The sequence below is a fragment of the Chinchilla lanigera genome, unplaced genomic scaffold, assembly GCF_000276665.1.
Source record: "Chinchilla lanigera isolate Chin_1 unplaced genomic scaffold, ChiLan1.0 scaffold00011, whole genome shotgun sequence".
Lineage (NCBI taxonomy): Eukaryota > Metazoa > Chordata > Mammalia > Rodentia > Chinchillidae > Chinchilla > Chinchilla lanigera.
The window spans coordinates 13,598,774-13,610,612 of NW_004955412.1; the positions used below are offsets into that span (position 1 = coordinate 13,598,774).

The 11,839-nt window shown below is 41.1% G+C and overlaps 3 protein-coding genes across 6 annotated transcripts in view; 1 reads left to right on the forward strand and 2 right to left on the reverse strand.

The window, feature by feature from the left end:
- The window catches only part of Alg9 (ALG9, alpha-1,2-mannosyltransferase), an 88,503-nt gene extending 88,060 nt beyond the window's left edge, over window positions 1-443 (reverse strand). The window contains exon 1 of one of the 3 annotated variants that reach the window (XM_013511226.1): window positions 1-443. In XM_013511226.1, coding sequence (XP_013366680.1) covers window positions 1-136 — 136 coding nt within the window. In that variant the 5' untranslated portion in view covers window positions 137-443. The other 2 variants (XM_005378081.2, XM_005378083.2) reach the window with 2 other exon arrangements.
- A 1,815-nt stretch (window positions 444-2,258) lies between these two features.
- Window positions 2,259-6,645, reverse strand: Fdxacb1 (ferredoxin-fold anticodon binding domain containing 1). The gene is made up of 5 exons (XM_005378088.2): window positions 6,451-6,645; window positions 6,074-6,230; window positions 4,618-4,821; window positions 4,290-4,448; window positions 2,259-3,829 (listed from the first exon to the last, which is right to left on the reverse strand). The coding sequence occupies exons 1-5, from the start codon at window positions 6,620-6,622 to the stop codon at window positions 2,650-2,652; spliced, it is 1,872 nt and encodes a 623-aa protein (XP_005378145.1). The 5' UTR covers window positions 6,623-6,645; the 3' UTR covers window positions 2,259-2,649.
- Window positions 6,646-6,752: 107 nt separating this feature from the next.
- Window positions 6,753-11,092, forward strand: LOC102020782 (chromosome unknown open reading frame, human C11orf1). 2 transcript variants are annotated; one of them, XM_005378087.2, is made up of 4 exons: window positions 6,753-7,087; window positions 9,505-9,735; window positions 10,222-10,288; window positions 10,791-11,092. In XM_005378087.2, the coding sequence occupies exons 1-4, from the start codon at window positions 7,046-7,048 to the stop codon at window positions 10,949-10,951; spliced, it is 501 nt and encodes a 166-aa protein (XP_005378144.1). In that variant the 5' UTR covers window positions 6,753-7,045; the 3' UTR covers window positions 10,952-11,092. The 2 variants fall into 2 exon arrangements, with proteins under 2 accessions (XP_005378144.1, XP_005378143.1); XM_005378086.2 differs by lacking the exon at window positions 6,753-7,087 and adding an exon at window positions 8,066-8,766.
- The last annotated feature ends 747 nt before the right edge of the window (window positions 11,093-11,839 follow it).

An 11,839-nucleotide genomic window follows, 5' to 3' on the forward strand; every position in this document is an offset into this window, starting at 1 on the left:
CGTGCTCGGGCCGGTGCTCCGCGCCGCCCGCCTCTCGGCTGCCCAGCAGCTCCCGCAGCTTGTCCGCGGCCGGGGCCGGGTCCCCGCCGCTACTGCCGCCGCCCTTCAGTCGCTGCCGAGTCCCTCGGCTCGCCATGGCAAGCGCGGAAAAAGGTACAATTCCGCACACTACGAAGTCAGCGAGCGCGCAGACATAGCTTGGCTGCCAAACGGTGTCCGCCGAGGGACAAAAGACCGTGACATGCGCAGACAAGACCAAATTATAACAGGACTGGGCCAACTGGGGTAGATCTCTGAATAGCGAACAAATGGAACCTGAGACTTGGCGTTCTTCCTACTACTTTGAACTCTGGGTATTTCTTTTAACTTTCTTCACTCTTCAGCATTCTCCACTCGCCTACGAAAACTAACCTCCAGTTCCCCTATTTAAATGAAAACACAAATAAAAAGTGGTTACACAACTCTATAAAGTGAGGCGTTCGGAGGTATTCAGTTAAAGATCATCAGCACGGCTGCCTACCAAAGGAGAGGCCCGTAAAAGGTCATTTTAAGACCTCTCTGTATTTTGTTGAGTGTCAAAGACAACCAATAACTAATCAGTGCTTAAGAGACAAAACAGTAATGCCAGAATGCAGACTAAAAAGTGAAAGACTTTAGTTATTCAAAGTACAAGATACAGACATATAATTGTCCAAACAATATTAGCACAAACCTTTCTTTTCAATAAACTAAGAAATTAGTAGTATAGCTATCTTAACTACCTTGTATGGATATATTTTTTTTTCTCTTTAAAATAAAAAAAATTTTAAAAAAGAAGTGAAAGACTAATGAAATTCTGTGCAGCAAATTCAACTAGATGTCAATGACTATTTTTGCTTCTGCTGCGTTGTGGTAGGCAGTTTTACATTTTATTCCTTTTTAACACTTTAATTCTTAGCCAAGTATTGTGGTGCACACCTGTATGCAGTCCCAGCATTCTAGGAGGCTAAGACAGGCAGATCAAAAATTCAAGCCTCTCCTGAACAACTTAGTGATTTAGTGAGACCCTGCCTCAAAATATAAATAAATAAATAAATAAATAAATGTAATTCCTACAACCACCTGATTTCATTAAAAGAACCAAGCCCCAAAATTGCATAGTTAGTAAATAGTGATGCCATATTCCAACTGAGGATTGACTTATTTACAAACCCATTATCTTTGCACCAGATCCAGAGAAAACCCTTGATTTCATACAGGTAGTTTCACAAAGGCATATATGGCTGATAACAACTGATCTTGATGATCCTTCATTTAATCCTATTCTGTCCATTCCCCCAATCCTGGAGCTCTATCCCGCCCTGTGGAGCTCTGTAACATTAACTGAAACAAGTTTATAGGTAAAGTGCTGATATCAACAGAGTCCCAGAAAATTATAGTTTCAACCAAGCTGTATTAAAACAGAGATTAGTCTTATGGGTCAGTTCCCCACATGCAGCAATTACTTATCCAGTTACACATTCTGTTTGGATATATCTCATGTGTCTATTTCCTGCTGATCAAGACTAAGGAAGGGAAAGTCACAGAAAGTAGCGGGAAGAACATGGCTTTGGGGCAGTGACGTGAACATTTCAGGGCTTTCAGTAATACAAGCAGGTCACTGTAGCACCTGTGCCATAGGTTCACCACCACTGCTTTAGAGTCAGACCCAAATATTAATCCTAAATCTGGCATTTATTGTTTCCACGACTTTAATAAGCCAACTCCAGAAAAAAAATGATATGACACAGGAATAATAACACTAATTATAAAACACCTACAACTTACCAAGCTAATAAATGTTGGCCTAACGGGAAAAGCCAACCTTATAAATTGAATTAGTGTGGTAACAGAGTTAAAGGAATCAGAACGGACAACTTGGGAAATATACTTACAAATACATTGGATTAGACATCTAAGTTCTATTGCTTCTCAGCAACAGAGTGCCTAAAGTACAGGATGCTGGTTTTGGTTTTGGTTTTTTTGTTTTGTTGTGTTTTGTTTCAGTGGGGGATATCTATTGTTCAAAACCAAAATACTGCACAACTCCAAAGATCCCCAATCATATTACATTCTGTAAATTTGAGTGATATAGTTACGGGTTCTTCAGGGTCAACCAACAGTGCTAATGCAATGGCAGGCAGAAACACCGAAATGACACCCAGGATTTGGAGGCAGACTTATTTATGTCCATGGCACTGATCAGGATCATTCCCAGAATATCAGACCCTTAACTCTGGTTGTCTAGGGCTTTTATATGACGCACAAAGGTGAGACAGAACAGCCTAGCAGTTCTTCTGATTAGCTAGCAGGGTGCGTTCATCAGGTACAAGGGTAGATTAACGATCATCAGTTCATGAAGCTAGGTACAATGGTACAATCAGGTATCCTGCATTGTGCAGGTTACACTCTCATGGTTACAGGAGTCAAGAAAGTAATTACAAAGCCATGAAGCAGTTACAGAGCTAGACAATTTCAAAAGAACCAAGTTTTTAAAACAACGATTTCTCTTGTACAGTTTTTAGATTTTACAAACAAAACGCAGTCCAGAGAGGACACCCAACCAATTGTAAGCTATTCTTTTTCATCTGTTCAAAATGAAGGATCACACTGTAGAATGAACTTACTAAATTATCGAAGTATAACATGTAGTCGTTGTTGAATCTCTTTTCTAAACTGGAACTGCATTAATGCTACCTGTTGCTGGGTAAGGGCCATATCACATGCCTGGTAGGTCAATCTATAGCATAAGCTGACCTGTTCAGTGCTTGGATGATGAAAACGACCAAGTAACTGTATGGATGTAATAGTGTCCTGGGACACTGCTCGGGCCACAGTGTGAAACTCTAGTTCATCAAATCCTTTCTTCTCATCTAACCAGAAACTAATATCATGCACATAGCGTGGAGGATACAGGGAATAGCTTTTAAAGGGTGCTATTTTCTCAGTGACAAAATTTTTCAGGAAACGGTTATCAAAGGTCCACAACATTCTCCAGTCAGAGATACTCCAGACAAGCATAGTTAAGAAGTCCAAGTTTATAGATACAATCACAAAACATTGGTCCTTATGTGTAATGCTTGTAGCAGATGTGATCACAGCCCCAATAATCAGATCTTTGGCACAATCTGGGCCAAAACTAGGAGACTTCACATGAATCATATAATCTTTTCCATTTGGTTGAAAGACAAACTCCACGGAACTGCTCAGCTTAGTATCCTCTAACAGTGTCTGGGCCAGAAGGCTCTCTAGAGTAGCTTTTAGGTGATCCAGCAAGGATAAAAGACAGTCATGCTTCAGATTTTGATCGACCCCAAAGATAACTAAAGTCTCATGAAATGCTGGCATTGTGCAGGGCAAAATGTGGCATTTTCGAAAAACAGGTCCACTGAGGATGTGCAAAGAACCTGGGAGGAAGTCTGGTGCTTGAATGACAGCCTGAACATGAACTAAAAGAGAAGCTCTAAGGCAGACCTTGACGTGTCCACAGCTTCCTTCAGGAGCTTCTTCACTATCATCTCCTCTAGGACTCTTGGCAAGGATGAGTTCTGAAAATGACACCGGAGAGTCCTCAATCTCTTGTGTTGTTTCACCAGTCAAAGACTTGGAATTTAAGTTATCTTCATAGAGACTAATCCAAAAGGGAGACAGAATGTCACAGTTCCAGGAAGGGAAAACATTGGTGCTTTCCTGTGGCAGCAGGGGGCAGGAACACTTCAGCATTTTCAAAGGGAAAGCTGAGCCCAATTCAGCAATGAGTTTCTCATTTATGGCTTTGATAGGATGACTTGAAGATGCTTCCAGAAAACCCCTGTGTAAACACACACAAAATAATTTTTCTCACTTAAAATAATAAATAATTATAATGCAGCAAGAATTAAAACATAAATGGCTATATAGAAAAGAATTATCTTTAAGATGATCATGATAAGAAACAAAAATCATCTATCATAAGGAGCGATATCAGACACTTTAATTTTCATTTTCTCTTCTTTTTTTTCAGAGCATGCGAGGCAAGCACTCTAACAATATGCTACACTCTCAGTAAAGGAGAGTTAACATTTTTCCAGAACTGTAGCAGCCACCACCCTTACAATATACCAAGACTGACCAGTACTCACAATATCAACATCATTAACAACTGATATATCAGGCCAGGGATATAGCTCAGTGGCACAACTGATTATCATTTGTTCAAAATATAGTTGTCCATCAAAACGTTCAGGATACAACTAGAGGTGTAACTAATTCCCAGCAAAGTAAGAAGTTACCTGTTCAACTTTCCTGCAAGTGCTTCTGGTTCTTGAAAGGAAAAACACTTGTCTCCCAGCTTGATTCTGAAGATTCTGGGTTTAGAACCTTCAAAGGGTAAGCTCTGGGTGAAGATATGGTTCAAAGCACCTTCTATGTGAAAAGATTTATCTTGACTCCTGGTCAAAAAGACAACAGTATGGTATACAGTCTGTCATTACTAATGAAAGCAAGTATTTCTAGAAACTTAATTAGGAAATTGTCAGGAAAAAAGCCTGCCCAGCATATTGTTTCTCATGAGTGAGAGAAATGAAAAAGGAGAAGGCTTAGGTCTATGTTACTACTTACCTATATCCAGTGCACTTGTATCCTGGTACAGCTTCACAGCTGAAGGGAAGCACATCACTTAAAATGAGACCCCCCTGAGCTGCCATGGCAACCACTTGCCAACTGTTGTGCCATTCTCGCTGGGGTTTATCAGCAGGAGTACCACCTTGTCCTCTGCACAGTGCCACATGAACTTCTCCTTCCTCTGAAAGAACATCTGCACAGCTAATAGGATAAAAAAAAATACCCAGAATTTATCAGAAACAAGTAGAAGTTACCAGAGGAGGTACCAATATACATGTAGTTTAGCTGTGAAATAATTAAACTCCAATCCTAGTTGCAAACATTAAACCTCAAATATGCAAAAATATGCAAATATACAGTATAAGCATGTGCCCCATAACAATTCTTGGCATCTGCTTTAATGCAAATTATTTAATGCTTTAATGTTGTTTATCTATATGTCATAGAAATATCAATCTGCGAACTTCCTATACATAATTCCCTGCTTGGACTGTTTCTCCCCATTTTTACTTATTTATTTACTTATTTTAGGGGAGTTTTTTGAGACAGGGTCTCACTTTGCAATTCAGGCTGACCTTGAACCCATTCTGTAGCCTAGACTGCCCTCAAACTGTGGCAATCCTCCTGCCTCAGCCTCCCAAGTGCTGGGACTGCAAGTGTGTGCTACCATGCCCAACCTCATTTTTTAAAAAAATAATTTTATTGGTACACTTCTGATATCCACAATGATCACATTCATCATACGGAATGTTTCTCCCCATTTAGAAAGTTTTTTTCATTTTCTTCTGGCTAGCAAAGTTCTATTTTATTTTTTTTTTTTGCATGATTTTTATGTTATCACCTCTCTTCAGCCCAATTAAAGTGTCATGATCGACCCAAAATTCTACTTTAAATATAGTTTAAAGCACTGTTTTTGTGAAAGGTTGCTTGATAGGTATGACCTAGTAGAGACCTCCAGAAGTATCACGTATTTGACATAGTACTGTAAAGCACTATTTTAAATTCCAAATAATTGTATGATGCAGTTACTGTTTATAGATTCCCAGTTTATAGATAAGAAAACAGAACCACATACAGATTAAGGAAACTTGCTTAAAATACAAGCTGAGGATACAGTCCAGCAGCTCAGTGCCTGCCTGGCAAGTGCAAGGCCCTGAGTTCGATTTCTGGTACCAAAAAAGAAAGAAAAAGAGAAAAGCAGTATTGAAAATCCTACTAAGTAATGTAACCAGGATTTGAATCCAGCCAGTTCATCCTTTTAGCCATCGGACTATACTTGCTGTCATTACTCTGCATTATTAAAAATAAATTATCCTCCTTTTATCCTCTCAAGAGCACACTTTGTAGTTTTATTTAGTATTTATGGTTATAGATTAGATTGTGGGTTCCTTTGGGGTTTTGTATTCTCTGCAAACATGTAATAGTAACTTACTTCGGGCTCGCTCTTCCTCACCTCTGAAAAAACTTGGCAAGCAGTTCCCTGTTCTTAGCTACTCCAGCTTTGCGTCCACAGTGAGGAAAATTAAAATAAATTCGATCAAATTTCCTGTTGTGTGGTTCAAAGGCATTTGCTAGTTGGGTGCAGTCCACACCGAAACGTACCTCGGTACCTGCCAAGGACAGTTTAAGAGAGTGACATACAGCTAGAAAGACGCCTCAAGATCCGGAAACAAAATACCTTCCCAACTTGAACAGTACAGCGGACCTTAAGGAACTGTCCCCGAGATAACCCAGAGCAACCCCTACATCACATTCCCCACGCCCCACCCCTTCCTTATTGGACACTCCGGCAGCTGGGCGGGGCTTCGCGAAAGGGGCGGATCCCGCTACCTCGCTCGCGCAGGCGCCGCAGATTCTCCTGGGCCACGGGATCCCGGGCCAAGTCAGCTGGGTGTTGGAGACAGGTGGCGGTTAGACTAGATCTCGGATCCATGGTCTCGCTCAGAGCGGCAGCGAAAGAGAAATTCCCCTCTCCGACCAACAGGAGGCGTCGAGGGGCCATGGCCTTCACTGACACCTCGCTAGCTCTCTCTTTGGCGCTTGTTTCCTACGTCACTTCCTTCGCAGGTCTCTGCCCGCCTCCTCTTCACCCGTCAATGGTTGATGACGTGCTGCGGGCCCTAGATTTTCTCGACAAACCTGTGCGGCGATTCCCAATAACCATGAGTGCAAGAGCGAGATACCTAGTGCCCTTGTCTCTCACCTTCCCGCTTCCGGAAAGATCAAAATGCCTTGTAGTTCAAGGACGGCACTGAGTGACGTCTTCACACCAACATGAGGTCACAAGCAGTCGCTAGCGTAGGAGGCGGGAGAGACTAGCTCCGGGAGAAAGGAGCAGAGCGGAGCTGAAGACAAAAAAGATTGGGCTGTGTCCTGCATGTTCCTGATGCTTAGGATTTTTTAAACTGCGCTCATCTAGTCTGAAATGGCTGCCTGTCCGTGTCTCTGCTGCTCAGAATTTCTCCAGGTGCTTCTATCTTCTAACCTACTCATTCGAGAAGTATCATCTCTGCCATGCCACTGAGGAGTGTTAGTTATGTGGATGTACAAGATGTAGCCTGTCGCCGGGCGTGGTGGCGCACGCCTGTAATCCCAGCACTCGGGAGGCTGAGGCAGGAGGATCCTTGCGAGTTCGAGGCCAGCCTGGGTTGCAAAGTGAGCTCAAGGCCAGCCTGAACTGCATAGCGAGACCTTGTCTCAGAAAGAAAAAGATGTAGCCTGTCTACAGTCTGGTGGAGAATGCAGAGCAAAAGAGGCAATTCTGATATAGTGGGACATATACTATCAGTGGAGTAAAACGGTCCTGTCAAAGCACATAGAAGGGGAATCTTACCGAGGTTTGGGGCAAAACGTAAAGATTTCCTGAAGTGAAGCAGCGTTGAAAGCTAAAAGGAGTGAGAGGGACAGACACGACAAACCCTTACCAGGTTCAAAAGGAATAAAGAGCCTGAAAGAATAATGTATCCAAGAGCAGGGTGAAAAAAAGGAGTAGTTTCCAAGTCTGTAATCCCAGCATTCTAGGTGGTCGAGGAGGGAGGATTGCAAATTCATGCCCAGTTTGGGCAGTTTAACAAGATCCTGTCCCAAAATAAAAAAATTGAAAATGGGTTGGGATGTGCGAGAGTCCTGGGTTCAGTCTCCAGTACCAAAGAAAAACAGAGTGGTTGAGTTTGGCAGAAACACGGTTGGGAGGAGAGGAGACAGTTGAGTTCAGACCAGGTCATATGGAGATAGTAAGCTATTTTTTGCAGTCTAAACCATATTCTGAGAACAGACAGCTACTGAAAGACTTTAAATAAGATACAACCAAACTTTCATTTTTTAAAATTCTCCTTCCTCACAGAAAGTATTAGAGAGGAATAAGGTTAATAACAAGGAAATACAATACTCAGGAGGCTGAGGCAAGAGGATTGTTGTGAGTTCGAGACCAGCCTAGGCTACAAAGTGGGCTCAAGTCCAGCCGGAACTGCATAGCGAGACCCTGTCTCAAAAAGGCAACAAAACAAAACAAAACCAAACAAGGAAATAGATAGGAGGCAACTGCAGTACTGGAGACAAAAAATTTACAGTGAGCTGAACTGGAACTTGGCATTGAAGATGGACAGTAGTATTAAGAAACCAAGACTTAAAGCAATTGGATGAATGCTGAAAGAAATCGAAGATAAGCCCCTGATCAAAGATAGGCCCCAGGCATCTATCTTGGACAGCTGGATGGACGGTGATATCTGTCATTCCAACCCTAAGGACAGCATCACCTAGGTCTCCAGTGTGAGCAAGAAGCCTGCTGTACTTTGTGAGACCAGCTACTGTGGTCATCATGCTTTTTGGTGACATCAGTGAATGCACCTGTCTTCACAAAGGCGTATGGTGTGAGGGCAGTTAGCTGAGATGCCACCCTTTAGTGCTACCTTATAGGCTTTGCCTCTGCCTGTGAGAGGGCAGGTGGGTTGTGGCTCCCGGATCATGGCCACGTGGCTTTGGGGACCTGAGTGATCTACCTACTTTTCTTTGCTTGGATACCTGGGCAGACCATGCTTGGTGACATCTTCCGTAATCATGGAACAACAACATATGGATTTTTTTCAGTATCTCATGAACTTCTCAGACAAGTCAGCCTACTCATCAAATTATTGCTCTTCAGAGGAGGTATCACCTTGCTCCTAAGCCAGAAGATTAGACTTATTTCCCACTCCCCAAAAAAGTTAGGCTTTTGATCCCTTACCCAAAAATGAAATTCAGATATTGATCATCTGGTATATGCAAAGCTCTATTGATTGGGAAGGTAGAAGGACAGCATGCAATACTAAAACACAGATCGTCCTCAAGGAATGTACAGTTCAGTAGAAGAGATATGACATACATGATGAGCTCTAATGTACAGTAGAAAGATATAAATATGGTAAAAAGTGAAGATAAAGTTCTGTACAAGATCAAAGGGGAGAGTGGTTAACTTCAGGGGAGGTGTTATTTGAGCTGGGACTACAACAGAGGGAATTATTACTTATTGATCATTTATGGTATTACTTAGCTCACTTCTCATTCTCTTTGTAGTAATGCCCTTAGTCCCTCAACTCTTACACTTCAAAATTACCCAAACGTTTAGCTAGTTTTCCATACGAGGTATTAAAGGTTTTTCTGTATTTTTCAGTGTTAGGGAAGTATTTATAGAGTCATCCACTACTGCTGGTTGAGAGGATAGGTCAGTAGATCCATGGACCTCAGAAAAAGAAACAGAACTGCATGAGTTAAATTTGGAGGAAAGCACAGAGCTTAAGTACGGTATACTTGTGTTATACCTTGCCATATGAAGCACAGGGTAGGAAGGGGAACTTTTTCTGCTCTTAGTTTGTACAATAAGCTTTTCTATTCTTGTCTTTTTTCCAGAAACAGTACCTTGTCCGTTTCCTCACAAACCCACACTATGGAAGCCTCATTAATGCAGATGGCCATGCTGAAGTGTGGACAGATTGGAATGATATGTCCAAGTTTTTCCAGTATGGATGGAGATGTACCACTAATGAGAATTCCTATTCTAACCGAACTCTGATGGGTAACTGGAACCAGGAAAGATATGACCTACAGAATATTGTGCAGCCCAAACCCTTGCCTTCCCAGGTAATCTGGCTTTTTCTTCTTTTGTTTCCTCCTGTTAGAAGAAATACCAGTGCAGCAATCTCAGAACTTCCCAGTCTTCTGTTCAGTAATGTGATTGGGGAGAGGATCAGTCTTCAACTGGACCATGTATCCTACTTTATTATCAAGTTGAATATTAAATGCAAAGAATCAAAAGGATGGTTAATACTTTTTCTTGCTTCTGTTTAGACTTTGTTAACCTACAGGAAGATATAATGTCTTCTGACTTGACCTGCTTTTCTTTGGCCCCTGCCTACCTGGACTTGTCATATATCTGAGTCTTGCACTTAATACTCTCCCAAGCCACCAAATCTACAAAGAATATGAAAGTAATACATTGACTAACAGCATATAGACATCTAGTCTATTTGAAACATGACAGAACCCATTAAATTTCATGTAATGTCCTTTATTTCCCGGTATTAAATGTAGACTCTAGATTCTTAATCTAATAATTTTTCTTTCCAGTTCCAACACTACTTTGAAACAATATATGATACAAGCTACAACAGCAAAGCGCCACTTTCAACCCATAGTAGGTGGACTAGTCTTTTTAACTGTTACATTCTCAGAATCTAACTCAATGTTTGGCACATAGAAGGAAAACAAATAAAAGTAAAGCGAATGAGCCAGGCGTGACGATGCACGCCTGTAATCTCAGCGCTCAGGAGGCTGAGGCCAGAGGACTGCCACAAGTTCGAGGTCAGCCTGGGCTACATAGTGAGTTAAAGGCCAGCCTAGAATATGTAGCAAGGCCCTGTCTCAAACAAACAAGAAAAACTAAATAAATGATTAAGTGAACAGTTTTTCTCTTTGCTCAGTTTTGATAGGCCTCACTATCCCCTCAAATAAGAGTGAGGTCAGTTGTTAACACTCTTGTTTTTTTTTTTTTGTTGTTGTTGTTGTTGTTTTTTTCTGGTACCAGGAATTGCACTCACGACCTTGCGTTTGCCAGGCAGGCACTGTGCTGCTGCGCTAAATCCCCAGCCCCAACACTCTTGTTATTGACTGTTTTCCTTTGTCTTTCCTCCCCTCAGGATTTAAGCGAGAGCCTCATTGGTTCCCAGGACATCAACCTGAACTGGATCCTCCTCGATGTAAATGCACAGAAAAGTCATCTTATATGACTAGCTATTCAAAGCCTCAAATGAAGCATCACTTCTGCTGTGCATGGGATGCTAATACTGATCAATCATAGGATCCGGGATTCTAAGAAAGTATAAGAAACTTCACCTTCCAGAGTACAATGTAAGAAACAGCACATTCTAAACACAATTAAAAATTTAGCTCATTGTAACATACTTTCACCCTCTGAATAAATCACATGGCATAAAAAAAATCTTTTTTTGTTTTAGACAAGATTCAAATGCTAATGTGTAAATACCGTATTGTTTCACTAGTGTAGGAATCTGAAAGGGTAAATAAAATCTGAAAGGTATAATAAATGTTGTGAAAGGGAAAGAAACTGTTCAAAGGGAGGGAACAACTGGGATGAGAGAAAAGAGAAAAAGAAAGAAGGGAAAAAGTATGTATATATTATACACACACACACACACACACACACACACACATAGGATAACTGAGAGAGTCATACTACCAACTTCTATTGCTTTATTGAAAGGAACAGTTAATGTTTAATTGTTTGATCAATCTTTTTTTTGGTACTGGAGATTGAACTCAGGACCTTGCATTTGGCAGGCAGGCGCTTGTGTCGCTGAGCTGTATCCCCAGCCTGTTTGATCAATCTTAAATGCCTATATTTGTTTAACTGAGTAACCAGTTTGAAGATAACAATATGTAATACAATATCTACTGTTAATTTTCTATCATCTTGTCTGAAACTGTATTGCTTCTATTGTTTGGGTGTTGTTTTGTTTATGTCTGTTTGTTAGTGTGTTTTCCTTCTTTATCTTTAAAAATAAAAAAGAAATTTGAAAGTTTTAAATGTTAAATTTGAGTTAATTATATTTATTCTTAGTTTGACATTGGAGTTGTTGTAGAAGGTATTAACAATAACTGTCAAATCTATAACTACTCTGAAGAAGGCATGGTGGTGCATGCCTGTAATTCCAGCACTTGGGAGGCT

What these genes read in the sequence shown, in the direction of transcription:
- Fdxacb1 (XM_005378088.2), bottom strand. Translation starts at nt 6,622, where the DNA reads ATGGCCCCTCGACGCCTCCTGTTGGTCGGAGAGGGGAATTTCTCTTTC. An exon ending in CTTGCCAAGTTTTTTCAGAG is followed by an intron (nt 4,822 to 6,073) that starts GTGAGGAAGAGC and finishes TTATCCTATTAG; the next exon opens with CTGTGCAGATGTTCTTTCAG. An exon ending in CTTGCAGGAAAGTTGAACAG is followed by an intron (nt 3,830 to 4,289) that starts GTAACTTCTTAC and finishes GTGTTTACACAG; the next exon opens with GGGTTTTCTGGAAGCATCTT.
- LOC102020782 (XM_005378086.2), top strand. Translation starts at nt 8,677, where the DNA reads ATGGAACAACAACATATGGATTTTTTTCAGTATCTCATGAACTTCTCA. An exon ending in ATTATTGCTCTTCAGAGGAG is followed by an intron (nt 8,767 to 9,504) that starts GTATCACCTTGC and finishes TCTTTTTTCCAG; the next exon opens with AAACAGTACCTTGTCCGTTT. An exon ending in CCAAACCCTTGCCTTCCCAG is followed by an intron (nt 9,736 to 10,221) that starts GTAATCTGGCTT and finishes TTTTCTTTCCAG; the next exon opens with TTCCAACACTACTTTGAAAC.